Source organism: Caretta caretta, chromosome 8, assembly GCF_965140235.1.
Source record: "Caretta caretta isolate rCarCar2 chromosome 8, rCarCar1.hap1, whole genome shotgun sequence".
NCBI lineage: Eukaryota > Metazoa > Chordata > Testudines > Cheloniidae > Caretta > Caretta caretta.
Window position 1 is genome coordinate 84614649 of NC_134213.1, and position 20671 is coordinate 84635319.

The 20671-nt window shown below is 42.2% G+C and overlaps 1 protein-coding gene across 2 annotated transcripts in view; it reads left to right on the forward strand.

Annotated features, from left to right (window-relative positions):
• PIGK (phosphatidylinositol glycan anchor biosynthesis class K) overlaps nucleotides 1–20671 on the forward strand; it is a 121080-nt gene that overhangs the window by 81672 nt on the left and 18737 nt on the right. The window contains exon 10 of one of the 2 annotated variants that reach the window (XM_048860648.1): nucleotides 5395–5470. The exons of the other annotated variant lie outside the window; for it this stretch is intronic. Within the exon in view, the coding sequence (XP_048716605.1) occupies nucleotides 5395–5470 (76 nt within the window). The remainder of the gene's footprint in view (nucleotides 1–5394; nucleotides 5471–20671) is intronic. 2 annotated transcript variants of the gene reach the window in all.

Below are 20671 nucleotides of genomic sequence, written 5' to 3' on the forward strand. Positions count from 1 at the left end.
TCTCTGTCCGTCACTATGAGAGCAAGGAAACTGCTCTATCTGGGTTTAATGACAAGGAAACCTAGTGTACAGTGTGTCATAAATATAAAGGGAAGGGTAAACCCCTTTGAAATCCCTCCTGGCCAGGGGAAAGCTCCTCTCACCTGTAAAGGGTTAAGAAGCTAAAGGTAACCTCGCTGGCACCTGACCAAAATGACCAATGAGGAGACAAGATACTTTCAAAAGCTGGGAGGAGGGAGAGAAACAAAGGGTCTGTGTGTCTGTATATATGCTGTTTTCTGCCGGGGATAGACCAGGAATGGAGTCTTAGAACTTTTAGTAAGTAATCTAGCTAGGTATGTGTTAGATTATGATTTCTTTAAATGGCTGAGAAAAGAATTGTGCTGAATAGAATAACTATTTCTGTCTGTGTATCTTTTTTGTAACTTAAGGTTTTGCCTAGAGGGGTTCTCTATGTTTTTGAATCTAATTACCCTGTAAGATATCTACCATCCTGATTTTACAGGGGGGATTTCTTTATTTCTATTTACTTCTATTTTTTATTAAAAGTCTTCTTGTAAGAAACTGAATGCTTTTTCATTGTTCTCAGATCCAAGGGTTTGGGTCTGTGGTCACCTATGCAAATTGGTGAGGCTTTTTATCCAACATTTCCCAGGAAAGTGGGGGTGCAAGTGTTGGGAGGATTGTTCATTGTTCTTAAGATCCAAGGGTCTGGGTCTGTAGTCACCTAGGCAAATTGGTGAGGCTTTTTACCAAACCTTGTCCAGGAAGTGGGGTGCAAGGTTTTGGGAAGTATTTTGGGGGGAAAGACGCGTCCAAACTGCTCTTCCCCAGTAACCAGTATTAGTTTGGTGGTGGTAGCGGCCAATCCAAGGACGACGGGTGGAATATTTTGTACCTTGGGGAAGTTTTGACCTAAGCTGGTAAAGATAAGCTTAGGAGTTTTTTCATGCAGGTCCCCACATCTGTACCCTAGAGTTCAGAGTGGGGGAGGAACCTTGACACAGTGTCAGCAGCATATCAACAGGGTAGCCAGCTGAAGGTCTTACTCCAATTCAGAGTGGACAAGTGGTTGCATTGTTAAACTCGCCACCTCAGCTGGCACTGATTGGCATTTTTGGCAGAGAAGGGAAGGAGAATGATTTATCCTCTTGCCTGTGGTGGTGTCACATTTGAGTTTCCTTAGCCCTGGTCTACACTAGGAGTTGAGGTCGAATTTAGCAGCATTAAATCGATTTAACCCTGCACCTGTCCACACGACGAAGCCCTTTTTTTCGATTTAAAGGGCTCTTAAAATCGATTTCCTTACTCCATCCCCGACAAGGGGATTAGCGCTGAAATCGGCCTTGCCGGGTCGAATTTAGGGTACTGTGGATGAATTAGATGGTATTGACCTCCGGGAGCTATCCCAGAGAGCTCCATTGTGACCGCTCTGGACAGCACTCTCAACACAGATGCACTGGACAGGTAGACAAGAAAAGGCCCGCGAACTTTTGAATTTCAATTTCCTGTTTGGCCAGCGTGGCAAGCTGCAGGTGAGTGCAGAGCTAGTCAGCAGAGATGACCATGATGGAGTCCCAGAATCGCAAAAGAGCTCCAGCATGGACTGAACGGGAAGTACGGGATCTGATCACTGTATGAGGAGAGGAATCCATGCTATCAGAACTATGTTCCAGTTTTTGAAATGCCAAACATTTGTCAAAATCTCCCAGGGCATGAAGGACAGAGGCCATAACAGGGTCCCGAAGCAGTGCCGTGTGAAACTTAAGGAGCTGAGGCAAGCCTACCAGAAAACCAGAGAGGCAAACGGCCGCACCGGGTCAGAGCCCCAAACATGCCGCTTCTATGATGAGCTGCATGTCATTTTAGGGGGTTCAGCCACCACTACCCTAGCCGTGTTGTTTGACTCCTTCAATGGAGATGGAGGCAACACGGAAGCAGGTTTTGGGGACGAGTAAGATAGCTCACAGCAAGCAAGCGGAGAAACCGCTTTTCCCGACAGCCAGGAACTGTTTCTCACCCTGGACCTGGAGCCAGTACCCCCCGAACCCACTCAAGGCTGCTTCCTGGACCCGGCAGGCGGAGAAGGGACCTCTGGTGAGTGTACCTTTTAAAATAGTATACATGGTTTAAAAGCAAGCATGTGAAAGGATTAATTTGCCCTGGCATTTGCGGCTCTTTTGGATGTACTCCCAAAGCCTTTGCAAAAGGTTTCTGGGGAGGGCAGCCTTATTCCGTCCACTATGGTAGGACATTTTACCACTCCAGGCCAGTAGCATGTACTCGGGAATCATTGTAGAACAAAGCATTGCAGTGTATGTTTGCTGGCGTTCAAACAACATCCGTTCTTTATCTCTCTGTGTTATCCTCAGGAGAGTGATATCATTCATGGTCACCTGGTTGAAATAGGGTGCTTTTCTTAAGGGGACATTCAGAGGTGCCTGTTCCTGCTGGGCTGTTTGCCTGTGACTGAACAGAAATGTTCCCCGCTGTTAGCCACAGGGAGGGGGCAGGGGTGAGAGGCTAGCCACGCGGTGAGGGGGAGGCAAAATGCGACCTTGGAATGAAAGCACATGTGCTATGTATGTAATGTTAACAGCAAGGTTTACCGTGAAAGAGTGTACCCATTTTTCTATAAAATGTCTTTTTAAATACCACTGTCCCTTTTTTTTCTCCACCAGCTGCATGTGTTTCAAGGATCACAGGATCTTCTCCTTCCCAGAGGCTGGTGAAGATTAGAAGGCGAAAAACATGCACTCGCAATGAAATGTTCTCTGAACTCATGCTGTCCTCCCACACTGACAGAGCACAGACGAATGCATGGAGGCAGACAATGTCAGAGTGCAGGAAAGCACAAAATGACCGGGAGGAGAGGTGGCGGGCTGAAGAGAGGGCTGAAGCTGAAAGGTGGCGGCAGCGTGATGAGAGGAGGCAGGATTCAATGTTGAGGCTGCTAGAGGATCAAACTAATATGCTCCAGCATATGGTTGAGCTGCAGGAAAGGCAGCAGGAGCACAGACCGCCGCTACAGCCCCTGTGTAACCAACCGCCCTCCTCCCCAAGTTCCATAGACTCCTCACTCCAGAGGATTGCCCAAGCAACAGAAGGCTGGCATTCAATAAGTTTTAAAGTTTTAAACTTTTAAAGTGCTGTGTGGCCTAGTCCTTCCCTCCTCCACCACCCCTCCCAGTGCTTCTCTCCTCCACCACCCCTCCCAGGCTACCTTGGCAGTTATCCCCCTATTTGTGTGATGAATTAATAAAGAATGCATGAATGTGAAGCAACAGTGACTTTATTGCCTCTGCAAGTGGTGATCGAAGGGAGGAGGGGAGGGTGGTTAGCTTACAGGGAAGTAGAGTAAACCAAGGGGCAGGGGTTTCATCAAGGAGAAACAAACAGAACTTTCACACCGTAGCCTGGCCAGTCATGAAACTGGTTTTCAAAGCTTCTCTGATGTGCACCACACCCTCCTGTGCTCTTCTTTCCACCCTGGTGTCTGGCTGCATGTAACCAGCAGCCAGGCGATTTGCCTCAACCTCCCACCCCACCATAAATGTCTCCCCGTTACACTCACAGATATTGTGGAGCGCACAGCAAGCAGTAATAACAGTGGGAATATTGGTTTCGCTGAGGTCTAACGAGTCAGTAAACTGCACCAGCGCGCTTTTAAACGTTGAAATGCACATTCTACCACCATTCTGCTTGCTCAGTCAGTAGTTGAACAGCTCCTGACTACTGTCCAGGCTGCCTATGTATGGCTTCATGAGCTATGGCATTAAGGGGTAGGCTGGGTCCCCAAGGATAATAGGTATTTCAACATCCCCAACGGTTATTTTCTGGTCTGGGAATAAAGTCCCTTCCTGCAGCTTTTGAAACAGACCACAGTTCCTGAAGATGCGAGCGTCATGCACCTTTCCCGGCCATCCCACGTTGATGTTGGTGAAATGTCCCTTGTGATCCACCAGTGCTTGCAGCACTGTTGAAAAGTACCCCTTGCGGTTTATGTACTCGCCAGCTTCATGCTCCGGTGCCAAGATAGGGATATGGGTTCCGTCTATGGCCCCACCACAGTTAGGGAATCTCATTGCAGCAAAGCCATCCACTTTGACCTACACATTTCCCAGGGTCACTACCCTTGATATCATCAGATCTTTTGGTCCATTCCATCTATTTTTTACATCTTTGGCTGGCAGCAGATGGTGCAATAGGCCTGCTAGCCATCCTCATCTCCTGGCTGCTCGGCAGAAGATGGTGCAATAGGACTGCTAGCCATCCTCATCTCCTGGCTGCTCGGCAGAAGATGGTGCAATAGGACTGCCTGCAGGACTAAAGAGAATGACCTGGTCGAGTCACTCCTAATTTAGTCCCTGCGCCCATGTCTGCCCAGGCGCTCCTGACCGACCTTACCGAGGCGGCCGGGAGCACCTTGGACATGATGACGATGGTTTTCAGGCCTGTTGCACCGTCTGCTGCCACAAGGCAATCGGTTGCTGCTGCTGCGTAGCAATGCAGTACTGCGTCTGCCAGCACCCAGGAGACATACGGTGACCGTGAGCTGAGCAGACTCCATGCTTGCCGTGGTATGGTGTCTGCACAGGTAACTCAGGAAAAAAGGCGTGAAACGATTGTCTGCCGTTGCTTTCACGGAGGGAGGATAACATGTACCCAGAACCACCCGCAACAACGTTTTTTGCCCCATCAGGCATTGGGATCTCAACCCAGAATTCCAATGGGTGGTGGAGACTGTGGGACCTGTGGGATAGCTACCCACAGTGCAACACTCGAAGTCGACGCTAGTCTCGGGACTGTGGAAGCACTCCGCCGAGTTAATGCACTTAGAGCATTTTGTGGGGGGGGACGACACACAATCAACTATATAAAAATGATTTCTAAAAAACGGACTTCTATAAATGCGACCTAATTTTGTAGTGTAGACATACCCCTAGTGGGGCCATATGGAGAAGCTTGCACTGTCATTGCCAATGCTGCACCTGTTCTGTAAACAAACAACTTCATTCTCCAGGGAGGTCAGGCAAGCATCTTTCACCGGAACTGAATTCACTTAAAACAAAATTAAAAGGTTTTCTCAGGTTTCTGCCTGCTGGTTTTAAACTTTCTAGATATTTGAATTATTCCAGTGAAAAACAGCAGCCATGATTAACACACAAGTTTTATTTACACTAACTTGTTTTATTATTTTCTCTCGCTTTTAAAAACTATTTTAAGGTGGGGATTTACTTTTCTGATTGTAATGAAGCAAAACATTGTTCCCTCTAGATGTAACATTTCAAACAGTATTCGGTAGTAACATCGTTTTTTGTTTTTAATTCCAGGAGTTTGTTTTTTGTAATAATTGTAAGAAAATTTAGTAATATGAACTTCATTTATTTTCAGGGTTCCAGATGATGAGATGGCAACAGAACCACTAAAATATGCCGAACAGCTTCCTGTAGCTCAGATAATACACCAGGTATGCCTTTCCATTACAAGTATTTGTACGCAAGATTCATAATCTTTAAAAATGTAATACTTTTGTTAGGTTTTACAGAATCAATATGCTTATGCTAGAGGCACAGACAAACTTTAGATGACAGCTGTTAAATCATAAAAGTCTTATTCAAAGCACAGCAATTAAAGGCTATTTGCACTATGACACAAGAATTCTGACTTCAGTGGTGACACAGGGTGCAGTTAAAAATTTTGTAATTTTTTTCCCTAAAAAACAGAAATAGATTTCTTCCAACTTGCATCTTGACCCGAATCACAACATGCCTGCTCTCTTTGAAAAAGCAGCTAAATTACAATACCATTATCACAGTGTATTTGTAATGAAGAGTTGAACAGGGAAAACAATTTCCCTTCCCAATATAATTCTGAATGAGGTCTGAGTAACATTTCCATTTCCAACAGCGGTGCCATCATACTTTCTGTTCCTTGCGCAGCATAGCTGGTATCACAGCAAAAAGCACTGTTGGTAGAGTTTTGCCTTAGGTATTTCATTCTAGTTGTGGCTGTAATTAACTGCTGGCCCATTGGGCCAGATGTTAATATTGTCTAGATGGCAGATTATCTACAGCTCTGGCCTTCAGACACAATTGACTTTGAACCATGATAGATCAACAAGAGAAAATGGAAATCCACCAAATGTCAAAGTTGCTGAGAGTATCCTATGAGTATTTATTAATTGTTGTTGTTGTAGATCTTTTCAAATATCTTTGTCAATCAGAGGGTTTCTTTGCAGTTGAATTGCTTGCTGCAGGCAACGCCAGTTTTAGCTTAAAGGAAACATGGGCTTTATTTTAAAACTTTCAAGCGTACAGGCATTTTCTGCAAGATGTAAACACAAGGGATTTTAATTTTTTTTTGGCTGAAATCTGCACCTCCGGGAAGAATATCTGATGTGTTCAGAACATTGGAGATTGGAAATCAGGACCAGTTTGTATGTCAGGAATTCCCTGGTGTTGTCAGAGCTTCAGATGACCCAACAGCCTTCAAATGTCACATTTAAAATTCTGTCTTCATGCCTGACTCTCAGCATAAATGAATTAAACAACAGAGCAGGCAGCAAGTCAATATGTTCTTAACAGCAAGAGTGAGGAGTGAAACAATTTGTGGGTGGTTTGGAATAGGTAAATAGGAATTGCACTGATTGGTTTACCTAGAGGAAAATCTGAAACAGGAAAGAGAATTAACCTTTAAGATGGCTGACCAAATGAAATGTCACAGTAATATTTTTACAGCATAAAGAAATTAATAACCATAGATAGTTCATTTGGCTATTGTGTGATGTCTTGCAATGGAATACTGCATTGTGGGAAGGCAGAAATATGTTTTCATATACTTTATCTCCTTGCTATAACAGAAGCTTACCAATAGTGTAGGACCAGATCCTCCTCTTCATCTGGTGAAAAGCAGCTAGACAGACCCAGTTACCTAGAGATTTCCCTGGCATAGGATGATGTAAAACTCTATGCCACCCCCTTGGAGGCCCTTATCTAGGGAGTATGTGAGGAGGCAGAATGCCCTGGCAATCCCTGCTCCTGGAGTAGCCCCTTCGGGTAGGGCGGTCATTACCAAAGGTGGAATTTAGAGCAACCCTGAAACTGCTCTACATTACGCTGGATGTCCATCTCTTAAAGTAGCTGCTTTCACATTCTTATCAGTTTCTTCATAAATGTAAATAACTGAATGTTCATAAATATAACTTTGTCACACAAGGCACTATTTTTGGAGAAAAGGAAAAGCAGCATATACTCTATGTTAATGATTGGGGATGTTTCACATTTACTTTCTTTTGCCTGTATCTTAATTATTTGGAATAGCCTAATAGATAGCTGGCAACTATATTCAAATGGTACCATAAGTTTGTTAGTATTCTGGGTACCACCAAGTGTCTATCACTGTTTCTTGAGGTCCTTAAACATTATCTCTAATACTTTCTCCAGTTTTTAAACCACTGTAATATGGTAGCCATTAAAAACCTTCTCTTTGATTTCTCATTTCTTTGCTCTATGAGAAAAATTCAGGTACAGTACATCTTGAATTGCTTATTACATATGAATTGCATCAAAAGGAAACATTGCACCCAATCTTGATTTCAACACAGCATTTCTTTTGTATTAGTAGTAATCCGTTACCATATTCGTATAAAAATGGAACAACCACCACATAGAGTTTAGCAATTCTAAATTGAAGAATTATATCAACCTCAATACATTAGCGCACAATTAATTTAAATATACAGACACACAAAGAAATGAAAGGATAAAAACCAAAGGGAGTATTAATATTAAAACATAAACCACCAATTTTCTGAATATAGAGCAAATCAGATATACACAAAAAAGGAAGATAATTGCTTTACCAGTCTAAGACAAACACACAAACATTAGATTTAAAAATATTTTAAGTAATTGGAAAAGGAAGAACCTGGACAGGCATTAATGTAAAATGTAAATCAGCTATAAAACAAGCATTCACATGAAATGGACACACAATCTGGTTTTAAAATATTACAATACTAGGTAGAAGGAGCTGTGGCAGCCAACTGGTTGACAGCCTGTACAGAATGAATTGCCAAGATGTTGGAAATCAACATGACGGCTCTTTGATTCTTAAAATATCCTGTAAGTAGCATGAAGTAATCATGTACTCTTGAACAAAAATATTTAAATTAAGTTTTAAAATAGCTTAGTCAAGCTTAACGCGAATACTACAGAAGACATCCTAAAAATTTATGAGGGTTTTTTTTTTGTACACTAATATATGCAGACAAATTTGGATTGAGTTTATGTATAAAAAGGCAAAAAAGTTAGGAGGTATTTCAGTTCTGTTTTTTTGTTTTGTTTTTTTTGTTTTTTAATTTTTTTTATTTTGTTCTAGTGAGAGAGTGGAGAAAAATGTTAACTTAAGTCATATTTGGAAGAAAAAGTAGTATGTTGGAAGATTCTATTTTTGTTCATCATATACAAAACATTCATTCGTACGGCTTCAATTCAGCAAGGTATTTAAGCATGTTCCTAGCTTCAGTGGAGCTTCTCATGCACTTAAATTTAGGCAATGCTTATACACCTTGCTTAATCAAGGCTTAGAATATTGATGACATTTGAACTATCCTCATAGGATGTAACCCAGTAACTTTACAGATATTTTACTTATGAAAGGGATGTTTCAATGATAAGTGTCCAATCTCATAATTTTGTTATAACATGAGGGGGAAAGGAGTCCGGGAGAGCTGGCTGTATTTTAAAGAATCCTTACTGAGGTTGCAGGAACAAACCATCCCGATGTGTAGAAAGAATAGTAAATATGCAGGCGACCAGCTTGGCTTAACAGTGAAATCCTTGCTGATCTTGAACACAAAACAGAAGCTTACAAGAAGTGGAAGATTGGACAAATGACCAAGGAGGAGTATAAATATATTGCTCAGGTGTGCAGGAGTGAAATGAGGAAGGCCAGATCACATTTGGAGTTGCAGCTAGCAAGAGATGTTAAGAGTAATAAGAAGGGTTTCTTCAGGTATGTTAGCAACAAGAAGAAAGCTAAGGAAAGTGTGGGCCCCTTACTGAATGAGGGAGGCAACCTAGTGACAGAGGATGTGGAAAAAGCTAATGTACTCAATGCTTTTTTGCCTCTGTCTTCACGAACAAGGTCAGCTCCCAGACTGCTGCACTGGGCAGCATAGCATGGGGAGGAGGTGACCAGCCCTCAGTGGAGAAAGAAGTGGTTCGGGACTATTTAGAAAAGCTGGATGAGCACAAGTCCATGGGGTCGGATGCACTGCATCTGAGAGTGCTAAAGGAGTTGGTGGATGTGATTGCAGAGCCAAAGAAAACTCATGGTGATCAGGGGAGCTCCCGGAAGACTGGAGAAAGGCTAATGTAGTGCCCATCTTTAAAAAGGGGAAGAAGGAGAATCCAGGGAACTACAGGCCAGTCAGCCTCACCTCAGTCCCTGGAAAAATCATGGAGCAGGTCCTGAAGGAATTAATTCTGAAGCACTTAAAGGAGAGTACAGTGATCAGGAACAGTCAGCATGGATTCACCAAGGGCAAGTCATGCCTGACTAATCTAATTGCCTTCTATGATGAGATAACCGGCTCTGTGGATGAGGGGAAAGCGGTGGACGTGTTGTTCCTTGTCTTTAGCAAAGCTTTTGACACGGTCTCCCACAGTATTCTTGCCAGTAAGTTAAAGAAGTATGGGCTGAATGAATGGACTATAAGGTGGATAGAAAGCTGGCTAGATCATTGGGCTCAACGGTAGTGATCAATGGCTCCATGTCTAATTGGCAGCTGGTATCAAGTGGAGTGCCCCCAGGGTCAGTCCTGGGGCCAGTTTTGTTCAGTATCTTCATTAATGATCTGGAGGATGGCGTGGACTGCACCCTCAGCAAGTTTTCAGATGACACTAAACTGGGAGAAGTGGTAGGAATAGGATACAGAGGGGCCTAGAAAAATTAGAGGATTAGGCCAAAAGAAATCTGATGAGTTTCAACAAGGACAAGTGCAGAGTCCTGCACTTAGGGTGGAAGAATCCCATCCACCAATACAGACTAGGGACCGAATGGCTAGGCAGCAGTTCTGCAGAAAAGGACCTAGGGGTTACAGCGGATGAGAAACTGGATATGAGTCAACAGTGTGCCCTTGTTGCCAAGAAGGCTAACAGCATTTGTATTAGTAGGAGCATTGCCAGCAGATAGAGGGACATGATCATTCCCCTCTATTCGACATTGGTGAGGCCTCATCTGGAGTACTGTGTCCAGTTTTGGGCCCCACACTACAAGAAGGATGTGGAAAAATTGGAAAGAGTCCAGTGGAGGGCAACAAAAATGATTAGAGAGCCAGAGCACATGACTTATGAGGAGAACCTGAGGGAACTGGGATTGTTTAGTCTGCAGAAGAGAAGAACGAGGGGGGATTTGATAGCTGCTTTCAGCTACCTGAAGGTGGGTTCCAAAGAGGATGGATCTAGACAGTTCTCAGTGGTACCCGATGACAGAACAAGGAGTAATGGTCTCAAGTTGCAGTGGGGGAGGTTTAGGTTGGATGTTAGGAAAAAACTTTTTCACTAGGAGGGTGGTGAAGCACTGGAATCGGTTACCTAGGGAGGTGGTGGAATCTCCTTCCTTAGAGGTTTTCAAGATCAGGCTTGACAAAGCCCTGGCTGGGATGATTTAGTTGGGGATTGGTCCTGCTTTGAGCAGGGGGTTGGACTAGATGACCACCTGAGGTCCTTTCCAACCCTGATATTCTATGATTCTATGAAAGCTTAATCAAACGGTAACTTGAGACCAGAATCAAATTGGATGCTTCTCTCTTCCAATCCTTTGTTAAATGCTGATCATATTAAGTGAAAACACTTTAGCATTATGGAACAGTACAATAGTTTAGATTTTTGTTTGTAATAGTAACTTTACAGTTCAGTACAGCTTGTCAGTCTGCTCTAAGGCTGGGGGTGGGAGGCCCCCACTAGCAGTGCAACCTAGAATGCTCTGCATTTACTTCTGAAGGGTTGAACATTCCTATATGTACTCTCCTTGTCTGGTGAAAAAACACATTGCTACTGGGAACTAGTAAATGAACATCCTAATGTATCTAGTATCCCTTTGTTGCTTTTTTTAGTACTTAAACTTAGCAAATAAATTACTGTTTCATTTCCCCAGAGAACTATTTGATCCTAATTTGAGAACAGAAACCTTCAAAATTAGCAACTAAAAAAATTGCTTTTCTAGAAATAACTGTTAAGGGAAAAAATTTATGACGGTAATCCCAAGGGATTTCTATATTAAATTAGTCCTCTAGTGTAAATGTGCCTTTGCATTGCTCAACAAGAACTTGCTTTTGCCAGTGAGGTTCCAGTTCAGCAAAGCTTTTAAGCACTAGATTAATTTTAAGCATGTGAGTAGTTGGGGCTACTTCCATTAGTTAAATGTTTTGTTGTATTAGGGTCTTAATTCACAGTTTTGACTGTCCCATCCAGTCCATAGCTGGAAGGATGAGGACTGCGACATGGGGAATCAAATGAAAAATTAAAGGAAGAAAATGGATAAGGGGTCTTCAGAGCTGTAAAAGGGGAGCAGAAAGACCAAGGTTGTGGTTGGAGCAGTTAGTGATTGTCAAAGGTAATTAACTGCTCAGCACAGTAGTTCCACAGTTAACCTTGCAACTAAGGTCTCATTTTAATCTCTGGTTTCAGCCCTTATCTCATTTTGTCCCCCAAACTCCCCCCATCTCTCGTTTGTTTATTCTCAGGACCTGATTCCAATCTCTCTAGTTTTACAGTGCCATGTAAATTCATTCATTTTCAGTGAAGTTATTCCTGTTCTTTGTTGATTTAGCTGGGAGAAGAATCATGCCCACAAGTATAGAGAAGAGAGATTTTTTGTGAAATTTGAAGGAAAACACTGAAACCATGTTCGTATGTCAACCAAGTAAAATGTACAGGGTTCAGGTTTCTAAAATGCTCTATTTTTGCTGTTCTTTGTGGGGGCCTATAACACAGAAATACTTTAAAAAACAGCAACAACAAAAACCCCAAACAATCCAATGCACAGAAGCCAGTACTGCTCCTGGTAAGGGCTTTCAAAATGTAGTCCAGTAACTATAACTGAAAGCTGACCATGAGGATGGTTCCTTGCACCTCCAGTGCATGCTACTTTGGCAGGGCTCCAACAATGAGAGCCTGTTCCTGTCAGCAGGGATCTTCACTCTCTCCTATCTTGGCTCAGAATGGAATCTTTGCCCTCTGCACCTACCCCAAGACATTTCCTTGAATCTAGTATTTTACAAACAGCAATTCTGGGAGAAGCTGTCAGCACCCAAGGACTTGAGCTGTTGTTTCTCCTGGCTACCTCCATGAGGAAGGGATGCATGTCTCTTGTAGGCACTCATAGAAGGAGGATCTATGGAGATATTCTTTCCCTGCTTTTTTCACCCAGATGAGAGGTTGGGGAAGTGGCTATCACCATGCTTGTGGGTTCAAGGCAACAAGTACAAGCTACCACTTCGATATGAAACAATCTTGGTGTGGCCCCCTTACCAACATATGGAGCTGACGTTCATGTGCCACTTCACTGGTGAAATCTTCACACCAACCCAGCCCATAGGCAGAATATTTTTATCCACACACACCCCATCTCACTTGCAAGGGAGACAGGTGGTGACATTTCTCCTTAAAACGATGGCATGTCAGCTCCAAGCAGCACCAGAACTACACATTGAGGTATCAGCTCTAGCATATTTATAATACAATCTTTTTAAATTAGTTGCTTTTAATAGTGTATTTAAAACCGTCCTTTGCTGAGAAACGTCTGATTTCATAGCTCTTTGGATTGGTTGACTCTTAGGGAAGTAGGGGATGATGGGAGTCATCTTTGGATAAATGAACTAATACTTGCCACTATAATCTTGTTAAAATTTGCTGAACTTATCTGTTGGGAAACCTGTGTGAGCAATACAATCCAGTGAAGAGATACTCCCTTGGAGGAATAATGCAGAAGAAACAGATGACTTCAAATATAATTGCATTTTACAGTTACTTAACAGACATTAATTTGCAATTAAACTATTCAGTTTTTCTTCCATAGTCTAAATTTGAAATTAAAATTTTGAGTTTGACTTAAAAAATGGTATTTTCTATGGAAAATACTTGCAGTTCCTTCCTGCTTCGTTAAACAGTGATAAACAGATGGGTCAGAATTCATTTGTTTACATGTTATTACGTTCATTTCCTTTTAATTGGTTGAAAATAAAATGGTGATTAGCACTGTGTAAATTTTATTCAGCTTTTATAAAATGAGTTAAGGGTGTTTAAAATTTTAATCAGGCACATAAAATGCTTAGTCAGAGAACAAAGGCAATACAGGTTTTAGTTTAGGTGCAGACACTGATATTCTTGGATTAGAACAATTTATCTGGAGATAAAAATACATTGATGAATGAAACTCATATTGAAGATTTTACTTTATTTTCAAACGTATAGGACACAATTTTCAAAAGCAACCAGTGATTTTTTTGAGTGCTCAACTTGAGATGTAAAAGCGTGTTTAGGAATTGCTACACAGCTACTCTCTGAAAATTAATCTCCTTTAAGGTGGGCATCCTAAATTACTGTGTGTTTGTATACAACATACACATATTCTACATATAGGATGTATTCCCTCTGCCTAGTGATGCCATGAGTCAGAATCACCAGGCAAGTGGTCAAGAAGAAAAGTCCTGCATTTCTCCATCTCTCACTAGGAATTCTGGCAGTGGAGCTCCTCCTCCTCTTCAGCAGGTTTGATCAACAGCAGCTGTGTGTTTGCTCAGCTGTCTCCTTTAGTGCTGCCATCTCCTATGACTGCAAGAGAGTAGATGGAAGGCAATCAGTGGCCATGTCAGTGCTTCTGTACACCTTCGACTAGATGTGGAAAACCATGATGCTTGGTGATGGTCGTCAAAATGTGTGGGCTCCCTTTCCTCCAGTGATTGAATTTAAGCCAATGTTCTCAAGGTTAGGGGTGTTGGTTACTTTTGTATGCTGTGGTAAAATGCAGTATATTGCGCTCATTGTTCTACCTTTTCAGTCTCTAGGATTTGCGGGGTCTGTTAATGCTGAAGAAAGCTTAGAAATGGACACACTGAGTGTCATTTTCACTGTGTGTGTGCGTGCGTGCGCGCACGCGCACATGCTGGGTTCCATCTCCTTTTCACTTTGTAAGTACAAATACTTGTAGTTGAGCACAGTTTAAACTTGTGTTTTGTTTGCCTGTACTTGTAAACTGGGCAAAAGGAGACAAATGGAATCCTGTATGGATGTTACCCAGTAAACGACAGCTCTGAAAGTCCCTTTCCTAAGATCTAGCTGCTGTGCTGTGAATCTAGTTTCTTTCACTACTAGGCTTATGTGGGAATTGTTGGGCTTTCTATAGCTTCTGCTTTTCATGCCCTACAGCCTCACAATACCCCGTGGGCAAGGATAGCTACTTCTGTACCCAAGAGAAGTAAAACAAACATTCTGTCAATAGGACCAAATGCTGGTGTAGGTTATTGCCAACTTCCTCAACGTGAATGGACATAGAGCACTGAAGAGAGATGCTACCAATATTGTATGCACGCAAGAGCAAATTCCTGGCTGCTATTTGCTCATCTGGCCACTCCAAAAGAAATGTGGATGAACTCCAAGGTTAAGGATGATCAACAAATTATGGTGGGAATACTGTCTTACTGCCCCAAAACTGGAAGATAATCCTCATGTTCACATGCTCATGCTTGCTTTATAAAGTCAAGAGAATGATTGATTGCCATGATAACTTCCACTAAGTTATACAAAGCTAGCTGAGACAAACAGTGCCATCATCTATTTCTCTGGCTTTCACTTCAAGAAGTCATTTAAAAATATTACAACCCCAAATGCTGATTTGCTTGTAGTTGAATGACAGAACCTATAATGCCAGGCGTAACATTTTAAATTAATGTTCATCTTTTCAATTACCATGGAATCTCACTGGCTTGCACTTTCCTAATATGTAAAAACGAGGTTGGTCCTTGCCATTTCTCATGCAAAGGTTAAATAGCAGAATGCTCTAACAGGCCTCATATTAATCAAAGTTGTAACATTAATGTACTACAGTATTTCCCACAATGCTTTGAAGTATTATCATAAAGAATTAAAATTAAACCACATTTGTCTAATAAACAAAGTACACTGTTTGGATGTGTTATCCTTTTCGGATACTCACTAATTCACAACATTGTGTGTGAATTAGTGACGTTCTACTCCATTATAGTGCATAGTTGACTTTTTTCAAAATGATCTTTCTATTTAAGGAATAAATGAAACTACAGAAACCTTTGGATAATATCAATCAGTACTTCATAATTTTGACCCATCTCATACATTCAGAAGAAATTTAAGAGACAAAATAAGTGCAGCACTTCCATAACAGTTATCTAGCAGACTTTTGGCCATTGCCAGCAGTGTGGTGGAACTGCTTTGCATTGTACTACTAGTGGATTCTGCCTGTAAAGCTGGCATAAATGGGCGTGAGAGGATTACCCCAGTATAAGGGGAATCCTCCAGTGGCATAGAACAGATATAGTGTTCCTATACCACACCCTTCCTTTCTTCTTTAGCAAAGAAGGAATTAGGGGGAGTTTTAGCCATGACCCACCCAGGATTTGTGCTGTGTGATCTTCCACCACAGTCAAGGATCTAGTTCTTCAGCTCTATTTCATCAAGTCAAAATACCAGGGAGAAATTCTGTTCCTAATCTTCAAGATGCTGTAAGGATAAGTAGACACCTGGAATCTTCATTGACTTAAGCTTTTTCTTTTTAAACACTGCTTCCTGAATCCTAGAAATTTAGCAGTCATTATGGGGAACTTTATTTTTAGGGCATAGATTACTAACGCATTCATGCTATGGAAATTCCTTCTGTCTGTATATCCCACATTCTCTGCTGGAGCCACAAAGGCAGCATTAGCACTTTTTGTTAATCTCTGAACATCAGGAAGACACTGAATGTAATATTACAAACTTTGTAGTGTGGTAGAATGTACCGAATAACTAAATGCATTGCAGGGCAGCTTGCATAAGGTACCCAAGCAGTCATTGTTTTTCAGTTTCCCTGCTTGGGGTTCTGGTTTTTGGTACCATGAAATGCCTCTGTCACCAGGCTTCAAGTCCTGTTTTTTTTATCCAAGCTAATGCCTTTGAGTGGTCCTGCACTCCAGCTGTTTAAAGTGCCTGGGTGAATCTCTCATATCAAATTGGTAAGGACTTCAAGTCTAAGACCAAAAAAAGAGAGGCCAGGCTGAGTTTCTTTTAACGGAAGCTGTGCTGAGACCACCATCGTAGCCTTCCCACACAGGGAGAACAACCACTTCATCGACAGTGAGAAGTGCTCTGCTAACATTGGCAGAGAGGCCTGGCACCGGTCACAATCTCTGGTGCAGAGGAAGAAGCATAAGGCTTGTAAGGAAAAGGCTGGAAGAGGAAGATCTCTAGGTCCTAAACCACACCACGAAGGGGGATAGAGGATTGAGTAGAGTACATCCTAAATCTAAGCACTCATCCAGATTATCAGCTAAGGAGGGCACTGTTGACTCCAGCACTGGGACAGGCACAAGTCTGATACCTGGAGCAGCACTTGCAACTTCTGCGGTTCTGTTGTCTTCAGTTACTCACCAAACAGCAGCCATTCCATTACCAACTATGACAGAGGTGTTTGCGGCAACAAAGGACTTGTTGTCTTTGTCAGTGTTGGTTTCCCCAGCAGTGCAGGAAATCGCTCCCATTGTATCATCAGAGCTCACTGAATCAGTTCAATCACTGCCGTGCCCAGTTCTGTGTCAGCTGCTCATTTCTCAGAGCTCTCATCCTACAGTACTGTCAAGGGGAAAACTGGTAATGATGGCCAGGAGGGGTCCATTCATCCCAGCTCTGCCAAGAGGCAATCTGACTCTGGGATTTCTGCATTGCCAATTCAATCAACCTCACAACCTCTTTGGCTATGTCTATTCTAGAGACCTTGCAGCAGCACAGCTGTACTGATGCAGCTGCATCGCTGTAAGATCTCTCGTGTACCCTCTCTTTGCGGACGGGTGAGCTCTCCCATGGACATAAGGAAATCACCCCTAAAGACCGGCTGTAGCTTGGCTTCGGCTGCACTGGTTCTCCACTCTCCTCTCCCTTTCATAAAAGCTCCAGTTTTGTTTCTGTTGGACTCAGACCTAATTTCTCAAGACTCTATTTGCCTACCCCACTCAAACTTGCAGGCGCTTCATTTAACAGCCTGGATGCTCCATGGCTAGACCCTCGTGAAGAGTCTTGTTCAAAAGAGGTTGTGAGGTTGTGCTTTTAAATACTAGGAAGTCACCTACTAGATCTACTTACTTGGTGAAATGGAAGCAATTCTCTATCTGGTCGCAATAATCTGAAGTCTTACCGACACATTCTTCAATCCATTTTATCTTGGAATTTCTCTTATACCTAAAACAACAAGGGTTGGCTGTTATCTGCTAGGAGGACTTTGATAGAACTATCTCAGCTTTCCACCCTCAGGTCGACAATCACTCTGTATTTTCTAATAAGATGTCAGTTATATTTTTGAAAGGCCTGGAGTGGTTATATCCTCACATATAAGTTTCTGTTCCCCTGTGGGACTTGTACTTGACATTGTCAGAGCTTGGGCCTTCCTTTGAGCTTTTAGCTACCTGCTCCTTATTACATCTTTTAATGAAGGTACTATTTTTGGTGGCCATCATTTCTGTTAGGAGAGTAGGTGAACTATGTGCACTAATGTCTGGCCCTCTCTCTCTAACTTTCTTTAAACATAAGGTTCACCTACGTCCACATCCAGTTTGTTTCAAAAGTGCTGCCTAACTTCCATATTAACCAAGTTATTTACTTATTGTCATTCTTCCCAAAGCCTAACTCGAATAAAGATGAGGAGAGGCTGCACACACTAGACATCAGAAAAGTGTGAGCTTTCTATCTCAACAGGTCCAAGCAGCTACGCTTGTCTTCCTAGATGTTCGTGGAAATCATAGGCAGGATAAAAGGGCTCCCAGTCTCTTCTCAGAGGATTTCGTCTTGGATAGTCTCCTTTATTCACTTGTGCAAAGTTTTGGCTAGTGTTACTCCCCCAAGCAGAGTGACAGTACATCCGACGAGATGGCAAGTGGTTTCTGCGGCCTTTCTGGCTCAAGTGCCTATTATAGATATTTGTAGAGCAGCAACCTGATCTTCGATGCACACATTTCCATGTGCCATCACTCAGCATTGTAAAAATGTCAGATTTGGGGGAGCTCTTCTCCAGTCCTTGTTCAGATCGACTTCTATCCTGCCTCCTGATTTCATGGCTTATGAGTCACCAAGAGTGGAATGCACATGTGCAATCACTCAAAGAAGAAAAAAAGTTACTAGCTTGTTCTGTAACTGTTGTGGTTTGAGATGTGCTGTACACATTCATTCTATGACCTTCCCTCCTACCCCTCTGCATCTGACTTTCTGGCAAGAAGAAACAGAGGGGATCAGTGTTGCTGCTCCCTTTATGTCTATTAACTAGAGTGTGCGGTAGTAGAGGGTGCTCAATCTGATCTCCTGGGCATCTCTGAGGGAAAAAGTTTCTGACAATTGTGAGCAGTGTGCGCATGCAGTAAGAGTGCAATGGACATGTGCAACAGTTATGGAACAGGTTAGTAACTGGGTTTTTTTTATTTCTTTTTTGTTTTAAAAGATGACCTCCAGTTGAGCCAATCAGACACTTCAAGATCCTCTGCGTGCAAAACATTCAACACAGTTTGATCTTCAAACATCTTTATTTTGGTTTAGGGATGGAAAATACAACAAACGTCTTTAAATAGTATTGTTTATAATCTGATCACATTAATGGCTTTAGAACTGTATTATTTTTACTGTGCCATGGATGTACTTAGGAGCTTTACAAACCAAAAAGACAGGCCCTTGCCCCAAAGAGCTTATAGTCTAAAGTAGACCTGACACAGGAAGTTGACAGTAAAAGGTGCGGTGTGAAGGACATGGATAACAGTGAGATTCTTTCATAGATTTTAAGGCCAGAAGGGACCATTATGATAATCTAGTCTCACCTGCTTCAGAACACAGACCATGAATCTGTTTTAATATTCTCCCCTTTTTTGTTAATATATTAAAATTAGGGAGCAAGGTCAGGACGAGGGTTGGGATGTAGGTAAATGATAAAATAGTAAGTTTTCTAAGAGGGATTTGAAGGGGGGCAGAGTACTATCACATAGGTCATGCCGAGGAAGACGTTCCAGGCATCCCAGGTGGCAGGAGAAAAACTGATCATTCCTTGAGATAGAAAACCAGAACGGAAGCAAGAGGAGTTGCTGAGTGTATGTTGCAAGCAAGCAGTTGGAGCTTTATAGACAAAAATAAAATGCCAGCCTTTAAAATAGCTTAGTTTTTCTAAGCAGTTTTACAGGCAGTTAGTTACTCCCACTGGTTTCTCACATGATTGTGTGAAAATTTTGTGTTCAATATGTTTTAAATACAGAGTATTCACTTTGGAAGGAGAAGACTTGGACTATTAGAGACATCCCCATTTGATGTGATTAACGCATGGAAGAAGAGGTTTTAAATGCAAAAATACTGTGATTACTGCAATGCCATGCAATTTCATAATTGTTTTTATGGTGCTGCTACTGTAAGTGATCAGTTGATCTGTCTGTGAATTTATATAGCTTCATTGTTTCATAAGTGAGCACTAAATATGTTCGCAAAAAGAAAAGGAGTACTTGTGGCACCTTAGAGACTAACCAATTTATTTGAGCATGAGCTTTCGTGAGCCACAGCTCACTTCATCAGATGTGTACCGTGGAAACTGCAGCAGACTTTATATACACACAGAGAATATGAAACAATACCTCCTCCCACCCCACTGTCCTGCTGGTAATAGCTTATCTAAAGTGATCAGCAGGTGGGCCATTTCCAGCACAAATCCAGGTTTTCTCACCCTCCACCCCCCCACACAAATTCACTCTCCTGCTGGTGCTAGCCCATCCAAAGTGACAACTCTTTACATAATCAAGTCGGGCTATTTCCTGATTAGATCCAGGTTTTCTCACTTCCCCCCCACCCCCAAACACACACAAACTCACTCTCCTGCTGGTAATAGCTCATCTAAACTGACCACTCTCCAAGTTTAAATCCAAGTTAAACCAGAATATCTGGGGGGGGTAGGAAAAAACAAGAGGAAACAGGCTACCTTGCATAATGACTTAGCCACTCCCAGTCTCTATTTAAGCCTAAATTAATAGTATCCAATTTGCAAATGAATTCCAATTCAGCAGTTTCTCGCTGGAGTCTGGATTTGAAGTTTTTTTGTTTTAAGATAGCGACCTTCATGTCTGTGATTGCGTGACCAGAGAGATTGAAGTGTTCTCCGACTGGTTTATGAATGTTATAATTCTTGACATCTGATTTATGTCCATTTATTCTTTTACGTAGAGACTGTCCAGTTTGACCAATGTACATGGCAGAGGGGCATTGCTGGCACATGATGGCATATATCACATTGGTGGATGTGCAGGTACACATCTGATGAAGTGAGCTGTGGCTCACGAAAGCTCATGCTCAAATAAATTGGTTAGTCTCTAAGGTGCCACAAGTACTCCTTTTCTTTTTGCGAATACAGACTAACACGG